Genomic DNA, 13,637 nt, shown 5'->3' on the forward strand with positions numbered 1-13,637 from the left:
GGGAACTCAGCACAGGGATGGTGGGAACCCCTCATAATGGGCACAGCGGGTGTACAGACCCGGGAACTCAGCACAGGGATGGCGGGAACTCCTCATAATGGGCACAGCGGGTGTACAGACCCGGGAACTCAGCACAGGGATGGTGGGAACCCCTCATAATGGGCACAGCGGGTGTACAGACTCTGGAACTCAGCACAGGGATGGTGGGAACCCCTCATAATGGGCACAGCGGGTGTACAGACCCGGGAACTCAGCACAGGGATGGTGGGAACTCCTCATAATGGGCACAGCGAGTGTACAGACTCTGGAACTCAGCACAGGGATGGTGGGACAGAAGAATAAAATATAACACAGCTGGGATTCTCCATTCTGTTCTCACCAGGACAAGCAAAGAATAAAGGCAACTGATCGGATAATCACCACTCACGGCACATTGGAAGCCATCGTCTTACACAGTATGGTCTCGTTTCTGTGAAATTGCTAATAAAATGAGGTCAGGTTCAGGTTCAGGTCTCACAGGAAGGAAGTTGTGATATCATAACATTTATATAATATAATTCTGAAGAACAACAATTCACTGACAGCGATATTCTGAGGAGGTGGCGAGCTCTCTGGCTGAGGACAGGTGGAGGTAAGACCAGCCGTGAAGACGTCATTCCACAATGGATGGACGCCATCACCTCTACTAATGGTCTCCATGTCTTCTGTACTCTCTGCTCAGAGCTCCTATCTAACTATAGAGAGAAGTACTCTGTATGGGGACAATTTCAGATCTCATTGGCTCTTCATCTAATGATTCATACACCTAAATCTCTTCATTCTTTAGGTGCGTAGATCATCCTTGAGAGTTCTGGTTTATATTTCATTCTCCAGACAAAAGGGTTCCAAGTTGAACTTTTTGGGAGAGGAACAAAGGGGGTAAGAGGGTGGGATAGAAAGAGGGGCATGGTGCAAAAGGGGGTAAGAGGGGAGGGGGTGTTAGACTATGGGAAGGAGAGACGGGCAGTAGAAGGTGCGAAGGGGATAAAGGAAAAGAGCGATATAAGGTAAGAGAGAGAAAGAAGAGGTAAAAAAAAGAGAGATAGAAAGGTGTGAGAGAGAGAGAGAGAGCGATGAAAATAGAGATAAAAAGAGAGCTAGGGACAACAAAGGTAAGAAAGAGATGAAAAGAAGAGAGAGATACAAAGGAAAGTGAGAGAGAGAAGGAGAGAGATACAAAGGAAAGTGAGAGAGAGAAGGAGAGAGATACAAAGGAAAGTGAGAGAGAGAAGGAGAGAGATACAAAGGAAAGTGAGAGAGAGAGAGAGAGAGAGAGATGAGGAGAGAGAGAGATACAACAGTAAGAGGGGAGAGAAATGGAGAGAGAGGGAGACAGAAGGAGAGAAATACAAAGGAAAGAAAAAGAGACAAATAGAGAGCGAGAGGAGAGAGATACAAATGTAGGTGAGAGAAAGATGGAGAGAGGGAGACAAAGTGTGATATAGAAAGGTGAGATGGGGAAAGAGGGGAGAAAGGGGGTAAGAGGGTGGGATTGAAAGAGGGGCAGGGTGCAAAGGGGGTAAGAGGGGAGGGGGGGTTAGACTATGGGATGGAGAGAGGGGCAGTAGAAGGTGGGAAGGGGGAGAAAGGAAAAGAGAGATACAAGGTAAGAGAGAGAAAGAAGGGGTAAAAAAAAAGAGAGAGAGATACAAAGGTAAGAGAGAGAGAGAGAGAGATGAAGATAGAGATAAAAAGAGAGATAGGGACATACAAAGGTAAGAGAGAGATTCAAAGAAAGAGAGAAATACAACGGTAAGTGGGAGAAATTAAGATATATAGAAAGACAGAGAGAAGGAGAGATGAGAGAGAGGAGAAGGAGAGAGATATAAATGTAAGCGAGAGAGACGTGAAGATTGAGAGAGTTACTAAGGTAAGAGAGATGGAGAGCGACACAAAGGAAAGTGATTGAGAGATGAAGAGAGCAAAGGAGAGAGTGAGACAAAGGAAAAAAGATGAATAAAGAGAAAGGGAGAGATACAAAGGAAAGTGAGAGAGAGAGAAGGGGAGAGATACAAAGGAAAGTGAGAGAGAGAGAAGGGGAGAGATACAAAGGAAAGTGAGAGAGAGAGAGATAGAAGGGGAGAGATGCAAAGGAAAGTGAGAGAGAGAGAAGGGGAGAGATACAAAGGAAAGTGAGAGAGAGAGAGATAGAAGGGGAGAGATGCAAAGGAAAGTGAGAGAGAGAGAAGGGGAGAGATACAAAGGAAAGTGAGAGAGAGAGATGAAGAGAGAGAGAAAGATACAACAGTAAGAGGGGAGAGAGATGGAGAGAGATACAAAGGAAAGAAAAAGAGACAAATAGAGAGCGAGAGGAGAGAGATACAAATGTAAGCGAGAGAGAGGTGAAGATTGAGAGAGTTACTAAGGTAAGAGAGATGGAGAGTGACACAAAGGAAAGTGATTGAGAGATGAAGAGAGCAAAGCAGAGAGAGAGATACAATGGTAAGGGTGGAAAGAGAGGTGAGGAGAGAGAGGTACAAAGGAAAAAAATGAATAAAGAGAAGGGGAGAGAGAGAAGGAGATAGATACAAAGGAACGTGAGAGAAAGATGGAGAGAGAAGGGGAGAGATACAAAGGAAAGTGGAAGAGAGAGAGAGAGAAAGATACAACAGTAAGAGGGGAGAGAGATGGAGAGAGAGAGAGACAGAAGGAGAGAAATACAAAGGAAAGTGAGAGAGAGAGATGAAGAGAGAGAGAAGAAGATACAACAGTAAGGCCGCGTACACACGCGGGGACTGTCTGCCGAAACTAAGTTCGTCAAACAGTCCGCTCAAACTTTTGAATGAACGAACACGCCCACACACGGCACTTTTTGAGCGGACAAATACGACAAACTTTGTTCGTCGTACTAAGTCCGCGCAACTTTTGAAATGAACGGACTCGCCCACACACGAGGCAACAGTCCGCTCATTTCGAGCGCGTGTGCAGGTAGGCGGGGCCCGCGACGGAGACGTTGCGGGCTCCGCCGCCTGGAATGTACTTAAAGGGGAACCCCAACGCCGAAAAAAAATCGGCGTGGGGGTCCCCCCAAAGTCCACAACAGACCCTTGTCTGAGCACGCTACCCGGCCGGCCAGGAAAGGGGGGCGAGCGAGCGCGCCCCCCCTCCCGAGACGTACCAGGCCGCGTGCCCTCAACATGGGGGGTGCCTTGGGGAAGGGGGGGCCGCGCGGCCCCCCCACCCCAAAGCACCTTGTCCCCATGTTGATGAGGACAAGGGCCTCTTCCCGACAACCCTGGCCGTTGGTTGTCGGGGTCTGCGGGCGGGGGGCTTATCGGAATCCGGGAGCCCCCTTTAATAAGGGGGCCCCCGGATACCGGCCCCCCACCCTATGTGAATGAGTATGGGGTACAATGTACCCCTACCCATTCACCTGTAAAATAAAAGTACCCAAAAAAAAAACACAACACACGAGATAAAATATTTTATTGCACAGCTCCGGGGGTCTTCCGTCTTCGGGGGTCTTCTCGCCGGACTCCTCCGCTATCTTCTTGTAGCTCTTTTGCTAGCGGAGGAGTCCGGCTTTCTTCCTCCCCGCCGCCGGCCTCTTCTCCCGACTTCGGGGGTCTTGTCCCCCTCTTCGGTTCTTCTGCCGGGCCACCGCGCCTTCTTATAGCTCTTTTGCAGGCGGTGGCCCGGTCTTCTGTCGCCGCCGCCTTCCGTTCTTCTGCCGGGCCACCGCGCCTTCTTATAGCTCTTTTAGAGGCCGTGGCCCGGTCTTCTGTCGCCGCTGTCGCCTTCCGGTCGCCTTCCGTTCTTCTTCTTGTTCTTCTTGTTCTTCTTCTTCTTCTCCAGGAGATGTTGACACGTCGCTCTCTCCGCACGGAATGCCAGAGCCGCGCTGTGCGGCCACTTATATAGTGACAATGGGGCGGTGTCACATGGTATATGTCACATGGGTTGGTCACATGGTGACCCCGCCCCCTTACGATGTCATAGTCCCCATGTGACATCAACCCATGTGACTAACCCATGTGACATATACCATGTGACACCGCCCCATTGTCACTATATAAGTGGCCGCACAGCGCGGCTCTGGCATTCCGGCCGGAGAGAGCGACGTGTCAACATCTCCTGGAGAAGAAGAAGAAGAAGAAGAACAAGAAGAAGAACGGAAGGCGACCGGAAGGCGACAGCGGCGACAGAAGACCGGGCCACCGCCTCTAAAAGAGCTATAAGAAGGCGCGGTGGCCCGGCAGAAGAACGGAAGGCGGCGGCAACAGAAGACCGGGCCACCGCCTGCAAAAGAGCTATAAGAAGGCGCGGTGGCCCGGCAGAAGAACCGAAGAGGGGGACAAGACCCCCGAAGTCGGGAGAAGAGGCCGGCGGCGGGGAGGAAGAAAGCCGGACTCCTCCGCTAGCAAAAGAGCTACAAGAAGATAGCGGAGGAGTCCGGCGAGAAGACCCCCGAAGACGGAAGACCCCCGGAGCTGTGCAATAAAATATTTTATCTCGTGTGTTGTGTTTTTTTTTTGGGTACTTTTATTTTACAGGTGAATGGGTAGGGGTACATTGTACCCCATACTCATTCACATAGGGTGGGGGGCCGGTATCCGGGGGCCCCCTTATTAAAGGGGGCTCCCGGATTCCGATAAGCCCCCCGCCCGCAGACCCCGACAACCAACGGCCAGGGTTGTCGGGAAGAGGCCCTTGTCCTCATCAACATGGGGACAAGGTGCTTTGGGGTGGGGGGGCCGCGCGGCCCCCCCTTCCCCAAGGCACCCCCCATGTTGAGGGCACGCGGCCTGGTACGGCTCGGGAGGGGGGGAGCGCTCGCCCGCCCCCCTTTCCTGGCCGGCCGGGTAGCGTGCTCGGACAAGGTTCTGTTGTGGACTTTGGGGGGACCCCCACGCCGATTTTTTTCGGCGTTGGGGCTCCCCTTTAAGTCCATACCAGGCGGCGGGGCCCGCGACGTCTCCCTCGCGGGCCCCGCCTACCTGGAGACGCGCTCGAAATGAGCAGACTTTCCTCCGAGCGGGAACAGTTTGCTCATTTCGAAAGTGGCCTACACACGGGCGGACTGTCCGCTCAAACCAAGTTTCAGCGGACAGTTTTTCGGAATTTCCGAAAAACTTTGTTCGTCAAACTGTCCGCTGAAACTGTCCGCTGAAGCCCCACACACGAGCGGACTGTCCGCTGAAACACTGTTCAGCGGACAAAGTTGGGCGAACAGTCCCCGCGTGTGTACGCGGCCTAAGAGGGGAGAAAGATGGAGAGAGATACAAAGGAAAGAAAAAGAGACAAATAGAGAGCGAGAGGAGAGAGATACAAATGTAGGTGAGAGAAAGATGGAGAGAGGGAGACAAAGTGTGATATAGAAAGGTGAGATGGGGAAAGGGGAGATAGAACGTGGGAAGGGGGAGATAGAAAGTGGGGGGGGGAGATAGAAAGTGGGGGGGGGGAGGGTTCTTTAGAAAGGTGAAGAAAAACATAGAGGTGGAAGGTAGGGAAATGGGGGAAAGAAAGTTAGGTTGGCCTTAAACTAGAATTGTATTTGAATTTTTACATTTTCAAAATGTTTGTTCAAGTTTCTAATGGTTATTGAGGTTAAACTGCCATTCTTTTTTGGCCATAGTGACAAGCAAATTTGAAGGAACGGATGAGCAGATTTTTACTAGTGAATGTGGTTTTCCTTCAGGAAATTCCATTCATTCTAAAACTGAATGTTAAAAGCAAACAACATTTTGAAGTACATTTAAATGACATTCATCAAGTACTGATAAGCTTTTTTTTTATATGAATGTTGGTTAAAAAATCTACCAGTGTATGGTCAGATTTAGATACAAAGGTGGGGAGACACAGGGGTGAGTAGGGGTTGAGATAGAAAGGTGAGAAGAGAGATATTGAGGGAGGAAGAGGGTGAAATAGGTGGGGTGGGAGAGAGAAGCAGAAAAGAGGGCAAACCTAATGTGTCTGGGAATAAGGAAAGGCCAAGGTTGAAAGAAAGTTAGGTAAAGGAGACAAAGGGGGTACAAAGCAAAATGTAAATAAACAGGAGTAAGAGATGTGTATGAGCTGAGACAAAATAGAGAGAAAAGAGTGCGACAGACAAACCGAGAGTGTTTTGGCAGTGTTGGTGGTGGTATATGAGTTGGTGGTGTTTGCGTTTTTGTTGTTGGTGTAGGTGTTGATGGTAATGTTGTTGGTGGTGTTGGTATTTGTGTTGGTGTTGTTAGTGGTGAAGGTGTTGATGGTATTGTTGTTGGTGGTGTTGGTATTTGTGTTGGTGTCCATTGTATTGTTGTTGGTATTTGTGTTTTTGTAGGTGTAGGTGTTGATGGTATTGTTGGTGGTGCTGGTGTTGTAGGTGGTGTTCATGGTATTGTTGTTGGTATTTGTGTTGTTTGGGGTGTAGGTGTTGATGGTATTATTGTTGGTGGTGTTTATATTTGTGTTGTTAGTATCGTAGGAGTTTGTGGTATTGTTGGTGCTGTTGGTATTTGTGTTGGTAGTGTTGTTGGTGGTGTAGGTGTTGTTGTCAGTCAGTGGTGTTGGTATTCGTGTTGGTGGTGTAGGTGTTGATGGTATTGTTGTTGATGCTGTTGGAATTTGTGTTGGTAGTGTTGTTGGTGGTGTAGGTGTTGTTGTCAGTCAGTGGTGTTGGTGTTGTTGGTGGTGTAGGTGTCGTTGTCAGTCAGTGGTTTTGGTATTTGTGTTGGTTTTGTTGGTGGTGTAGGTGTTGATGGTATTGTAGTTGATGCTGTTGGTATTTGTGTTGGTAGTGTTGTTGGTGGGGTAGGTGGTGATGGTATTGTTGGTGGTGTTTGTATATGTGTTGGTGGTGCTGGTGTTGTTGGTGGAGTAGGTATTGATGGCATTGTTGGTGGTGGTGTTGGTATTTGTGTTGGTGGTGTTTTTGGTAGCGTAGGTATTGACAGTATTGTTGTTGGTGGTGTAGGTGTTGATGGTAATTGTTGGCGGTTGTTGGTATTTGTCTTGGTGTTTTTGTTGGTGGTGTAGGTGTTGATGGAATTGCTGTTGGTGTAGGCGTTGATGGTATTTTTGGTGGTGGTGGTGTAGATGTTCATGACAGTTGTTGGTGGTGTAGGTGTAGGTGTTGATGGAATTGTTGTTGGTGTAGGTGTCGATGGTAATTGTTGTTGATGGTATTGTTGGTGGTGGTGGTGTAGGTGTTCATGGCAGTTGTTGGTGGTGTAGGTGTTGTTGGTATTTGTGTTGGTGGTGTTGGTGTTTCTGTTGGTGGTGATTTTGATGGTGGTGTTGGGTGAGAGTGAGGGAAAAATACAAAAAAGAAATGGTGTTACAGAGGAAATAGAAAGATAGAGCTACAGCCACAAGGAATAAGAGAGAATGAAATGAGCAGTAGAGAGCACGGAGCAAAAAGAGAGACCGAAAAACAGAGAGAACATTCATTGTGAAGCCTTCTCTTTGTCTTATATTATACAGTAAGGGATATATTGCTTCCTTTAAGAAGACAAGGTAACGATCACATTCATCCGGTAACTCTCTGTGTCTTTATAGGAAATAACGATGTCAAATATCAGCAATGTGACGGACACAACCAAGTCCTTGAGCTATGGGAACATTTTCATCATCGTGGTTCTATTTTTTATTTTCCTGGTGGGGGTCCCCGGCAACGCTCTGGTGCTTTGGGTCACTGGAGTGAAGATGAGACGCAGAGTCAGCACCATTTGGTTTTGGAACCTTGCTCTGGCCGATATCACCTGTTGCTCATTTGTCCCACTCATCCTAGTAAATATCTTCCATTCCCGTTGGCTATATGGCAACGCTTTGTGCAAAATTTTACCCTTCATCCTCATCCTCAATATGTTCTCCAGCATCTTCACCCTGGTGGCCATCAGCATCGACCGTTGCATCCTGGTGGTCTGGCCTGTGTGGGCCCAAAACCACCGGCGCTTAAAAACCGTGTGGATCGTCTGCTTGGTTATTTGGATTGTGTCCGTTATATTGGGTCTCCCTGCTGCCATCTACCGGACAACGGACATTGAGAATAATAGAACCGTATGTATCTATATGAAAGGTTTCATGGTTCCCATCACTCTTACTCGAATGGTTTTTGGATTTCTGATTCCTTTTGTTATCATTTTTACCTGTTACATCCGTCTGGCCTTTAAAGCACAAAATATACGACTTTTAAAAGTAGGAAGGAAAACCACCATGGTGGCCCTTGCCATAATAGTGGCATTCTTCATCACCTGGGCTCCATACCACGTCATGGCAATTCTTCTGCTGTACACCGAAGATCAGCTTGTGGTTTCCTTGAATGCTCCAGCCCAGGTCTTGGCTCATTTTAATAGTTGTATCAACCCGATACTGTACGCCTTCATGGGGAAAGAGATGAAGAGTAAAGTACGACAGTCTATAGGTGCGCTCATGGAAAATGCGTTTAATGAAGAGGTATCAAGATCGGTCACATACAAAAGGAGCAGATCCTCATCTAAAGAGCACTCTTGTCTTGAGCGAGAGTAGGACTAAGATACTGATGTGAGATGGATATTTATACTGATAAGAGTAATTATACCCCAACTCCAAGACATAGAACAAGGATTAAATGCCCATTACGTCTAGGGGGTGACTGAATAAGGAGCAAATACTCACCTTGTTTTGTGCTCCAGAAGGTGAGCTTCTCTAAGGTGGTCCCTGAAGGCCACAACGTACAACGTACATATGTGATGATGCTGAGGGACCTTTTACAGATCAGAACTTTGGAGCTGGCCAGAGTAGGAGAGAGGACAAGCAACAATGTCTGTTCCTCTACCCTCAAGACATAATGAGCGATGGCCACTGCAAGGAAAGGTCTTTTTTTTTTTATTCCCCGGAGGTGCGCTTTAATATTAATGCATAGTCATAGCCTTGATTTATTTTTTTGTTTTTGGATATAGTGTTTCCCTATATTTGTCTAATTTAGGAGACTTTCCATCATTTCCTGTCCTGGAGATACAACAGGAAGCCAAAGAAGATCTCTACAAAGTGAGGGACCCTTTGACCAGGACAAGTGGAAGATTTGGCCTTGTCTCTTGATCTGGTGGTAGCTGCAAAACTTTGGACTGGTCAACACTTTCAGTCTCAATGACCGCGATCAGCAGGACAAATAGAGATGGTGAAGATCTCCAGCAGAAAACAGCAGCAGTCGCCAGAAACCAAAATATGACAAGGGCTCTAATTTAGTCCCTAATAGGCACCTATTTAATAGGAATCACTGTAGTACTCCGGAAACCCAACCTACGGCCAGGAGGCCGCATGCAACCCTTTTAACCTTTTTTGCATCCCTCAGGGTCACTGCAGGCACCAATCTGCATTTCCCTATTGACTTGTTAAGGCAGTGACTTATACCAGTCTCAATATGTCCACGGTCTCTGACCATCTCCTATACCATGTCCACAGTCTCTGACCATCTCCTGTACCATGTCCACAGTCTCTGACCATCTCCTATACCATGTCCACAGTCTCTGACCATCTCCTATACCATGTCCACAGTCTCTGACCATCTGTTATACCATGTCCACAGTCTCTGACCATCTCCTATACCATGTCCACTGTCTCTGACCATCTCCTGTACCATGTCCACAGTCTCTGACCATCTCCTGTACCATGTCCACAGTCTCTGACCATCTCATGTACCATGTCCACAGTCTCTGACCATCTCCTATACCATGTCCACAGTCTCTGACCATCTCCTGTACCATGTCCACAGTCTCTGACCATCTCCTATACCATGTCCACAGTCTCTGACCATCTCCTATACCATGTCCACAGTCTCTGACCATCTCCTGTACCATGTCCACAGTCTCTGACCATCTCCTATACCAGTGATGGCGAACCTTGGCACCCCAGATGTTTTGGAACTACATTTCCCATGATGCTTATGCACTGTGCAGTGTAGTTGAGAATCATGGGAAATGTAGTTCCAAAACATCTGGGGTGCCAAGGTTCGCCATCACTGTCCTATACCATGTCCACAGTCTCTGACCATCTCCTATACCATGTCCACAGTCTCTGACCATCTCCTATACCATGTCCACAGTCTCTGACCATCTCCTATACCATGTCCACAGTCTCTGACCATCTGTTATACCATGTCCACAGTCTCTGACCATCTCCTATACCATGTCCACAGTCTCTGACCATCTCCTGTACCATGTCCACAGTCTCTGACCATCTCCTGTACCATGTCCACAGTCTCTGACCATCTCATGTACCATGTCCACAGTCTCTGACCATCTCCTATACCATGTCCACAGTCTCTGACCATCTCCTATACCATGTCCACAGTCTCTGACCATCTCCTATACCATGTCCACAGTCTCTGACCATCTCCTATACCATGTCCACAGTCTCTGACCATCCCCTATACCATGTCCACAGTCTCTGACCATCCCCTATACCATGCCCACAGTCTCTGACCATCCCCTATACCATGTCCACAGTCTCTGACCATCCCCTATACCATGTCCACAGTCTCTGACCATCCCCTATACCATGTCCACAGTCTCTGACCATCCCCTGTACCATGTCCACAGTCTCTGACCATCTCCTGTACCATGTCCACAGTCTCTGACCATCTCCTATACCATGTCCACAGTCTCTGACCATCTCCTGTACCATGTCCACAGTCTCTGACCATCTCCTATACCATGTCCACAGTCTCTGACCATATCCTATACCATGTCCCCAGTCTCTGACCATCTCCTATACCATGTCCACAGTCTCTGACCATCTCCTATACCATGTCCACAGTCTCTGACCATCTCCTATACCATGTCCACAGTCTCTGACCATCTCCTATACCATGTCCACAGTCTCTGACCATCTCCTATACCATGTCCACAGTCTCTGACCATCTCCTATACCATGTCCACAGTCTCTGACCATCTGTTATACCATGTCCACAGTCTCTGACCATCTCCTATACCATGTCCACAGTCTCTGACCATCTGTTATACCATGTCCACAGTCTCTGATCATCTCCTATACCATGTCCACAGTCTCTGACCATCTCCTATACCATGTCCACAGTCTCTGACCATCTGTTATACCATGTCCACAGTCTCTGACCATCTCCTATACCATGTCCACAGTCTCTGACCGTCTCCTATACCATGTCCACAGTCTCTGACCATCTCATGTACCATGTCCACAGTCTCTGACCATCTCCTATACCATGTCCACAGTCTCTGACCATCTCCTATACCATGTCCACAGTCTCTGACCATCTCCTATACCATGTCCACAGTCTCTGACCATCTCCTATACCATGTCCACAGTCTCTGACCATCTCCTATACCATGTCCACAGTCTCTGACCATCTCCTATACCATGTCCACAGTCTCTGACCATCTCCTGTACTATGTCCACAGTCTCTGACCATCTCCTATACCATGTCCACAGTCTCTGACCATCTCCTGTACCATGTCCACAGTCTCTGACCATCTGTTATACCATGTCCACAGTCTCTGACCATCTCCTGTACCATGTCCACAGTCTCTGGCCATCTGTTATACCATGTCCACAGTCTCTGGCCATCTGTTATACCATGTCCACAGTCTCTGACCATCTCCTATACCATGTCCACAGTCTCTGACCATCTCCTATACCATGTCCACAGTCTCTGACCATCTCCTGTACTATGTCCACAGTCTCTGACCATCTCCTATACCATGTCCACAGTCTCTGACCATCTCCTGTACCATGTCCACAGTCTCTGACCATCTGTTATACCATGTCCACAGTCTCTGACCATCTCCTGTACCATGTCCACAGTCTCTGGCCATCTGTTATACCATGTCCACAGTCTCTGACCATCTCCTATACCATGTCCACAGTCTCTGACCATCTCCTATACCATGTCCACAGTCTCTGACCATCTCCTGTACCATGTCCACAGTCTCTGACCATCTCCTATACCATGTCCACAGTCTCTGACCATCTCCTATACCATGTCCACAGTCTCTGACCATCTCCTATACCATGTCCACAGTCTCTGACCATCTCCTATACCATGTCCACAGTCTCTGACCATCTCCTGTACCATGTCCACAGTCTCTGACCATCTCCTATACCATGTCCACAGTCTCTGACCATCTCCTATACCATGTCCACAGTCTCTGACCATCTCCTATACCATGTCCACAGTCTCTGACCATCTCCTATACCATGTCCACAGTCTCTGACCATCTCCTATACCATGTCCACAGTCTCTGACCATCTCCTGTACTATGTCCACAGTCTCTGACCATCTCCTATACCATGTCCACAGTCTCTGACCATCTCCTGTACCATGTCCACAGTCTCTGACCATCTGTTATACCATGTCCACAGTCTCTGACCATCTCCTATACCATGTCCACAGTCTCTGACCATCTCCTATACCATGTCCACAGTCTCTGACCATCTCCTGTACCATGTCCACAGTCTCTGACCATCTCCTATACCATGTCCACAGTCTCTGACCATCTCCTATACCATGTCCACAGTCTCTGACCATCTCCTATACCATGTCCACAGTCTCTGACCATCTCCTGTACCATGTCCACAGTCTCTGACCATCTCCTATACTAAGGGTGTCAAACTCAATTTCATTGCAGGCCGCCATCAGCATTATAGTTGCCATCAAAGGGCCGGTTGTATCTGTAAGACTATATAAATGTATCAAGAGCTTTTTTTTCTCAGGGAATAGATGGAGGAACTCAACCACGCCCCCCCCCCCCCCCACCTCCGCCCAATGGCCAAATTGCACTACCAGTGGGGGGGATCTTAAAGGGTCAATAAATACCAGGATGTGCTTTGTACAGAGAGCAGGTTTAGAAAGTGCGCAAAAAGCGTGTAGAATGTACAGAGTGAAGGGTTCAGGGGTGTGCTATGTACAGAGTGCAGTATTTCAGGAGGGCACTATGCACAGAGTGCAGGGTTCAGGAGTATGCTATGGACAGAGTGCAGGGTTTCAGGAGTGCGCTATGGACAGAGTGCAGGGTTCAGGGGTATGCTATGTACAGAGTGCAGGGTTTCAGGGGTATGCTATGGACAGAGTGCAGGGTTCAGGGGTATGCTATGTACAGAGTGCAGGGTTTCAGGAGTATGCTATGGACAGAGTGCAGGGTTCAGGGGTATGCTATGTACAGAGTGCAGGGTTTCAGGAGTACGCTATGGACAGAGTGCAGGGTTCAGGGGTATGCTATGTACAGAGTGCAGGGTTTCAGGAGTACGCTATGGACAGAGTGCAGGGTTCAGGGGTATGCTATGTACAGAGTGCAGGGTTCAAGAGTACGCTATTGACAGGGTGCAGGGTCCAGGAGTACGCTATGTTAAGAGTGCAGGGTTCAGAAGTATGCTATGTAGAGAGTGCAGGGTTTCAGGAGTACGCTATGGACAGAGTGCAGGGTTCAGGAGTACGCTATGGACAGAGTGCAGGGTTCAGGAGTACGCTATGGACAGAGTGCAGGGTTCAGGAGTACGCTATGGACAAAGTGCAGGGTTCAGGAGTACGCTATGGACAGGGTGCAGGGTTCAGGAGTATGCTATGGACAAAGTGCAGGGTTCAGGAGTATGCTATATACAGGGTGCAGGGTTCAGGAGTATGCTATGGACAGGGTGCAGGGTTCAGGAGTATGCTATATACA

General features: G+C 48.3%; 1 protein-coding gene across 1 annotated transcript; it reads left to right on the forward strand.

Annotated features, from left to right (window-relative positions):
- Window positions 1-7,530: 7,530 nt before the first annotated feature.
- On the forward strand, window positions 7,531-9,550 carry LOC143995698 (C3a anaphylatoxin chemotactic receptor-like). The gene has a single exon (XM_077490448.1). It carries the CDS (start codon window positions 7,531-7,533, stop codon window positions 8,488-8,490), a length of 960 nt encoding a protein of 319 aa, XP_077346574.1. The 3' UTR covers window positions 8,491-9,550.
- The last annotated feature ends 4,087 nt before the right edge of the window (window positions 9,551-13,637 follow it).

This window comes from Lithobates pipiens, unplaced genomic scaffold, assembly GCF_037356315.1.
Source record: "Lithobates pipiens isolate NorthernLeopardFrog02 unplaced genomic scaffold, aLitPip1_a1.2 Scaffold_184, whole genome shotgun sequence".
In the NCBI taxonomy this organism is placed as follows: domain Eukaryota; kingdom Metazoa; phylum Chordata; class Amphibia; order Anura; family Ranidae; genus Lithobates; species Lithobates pipiens.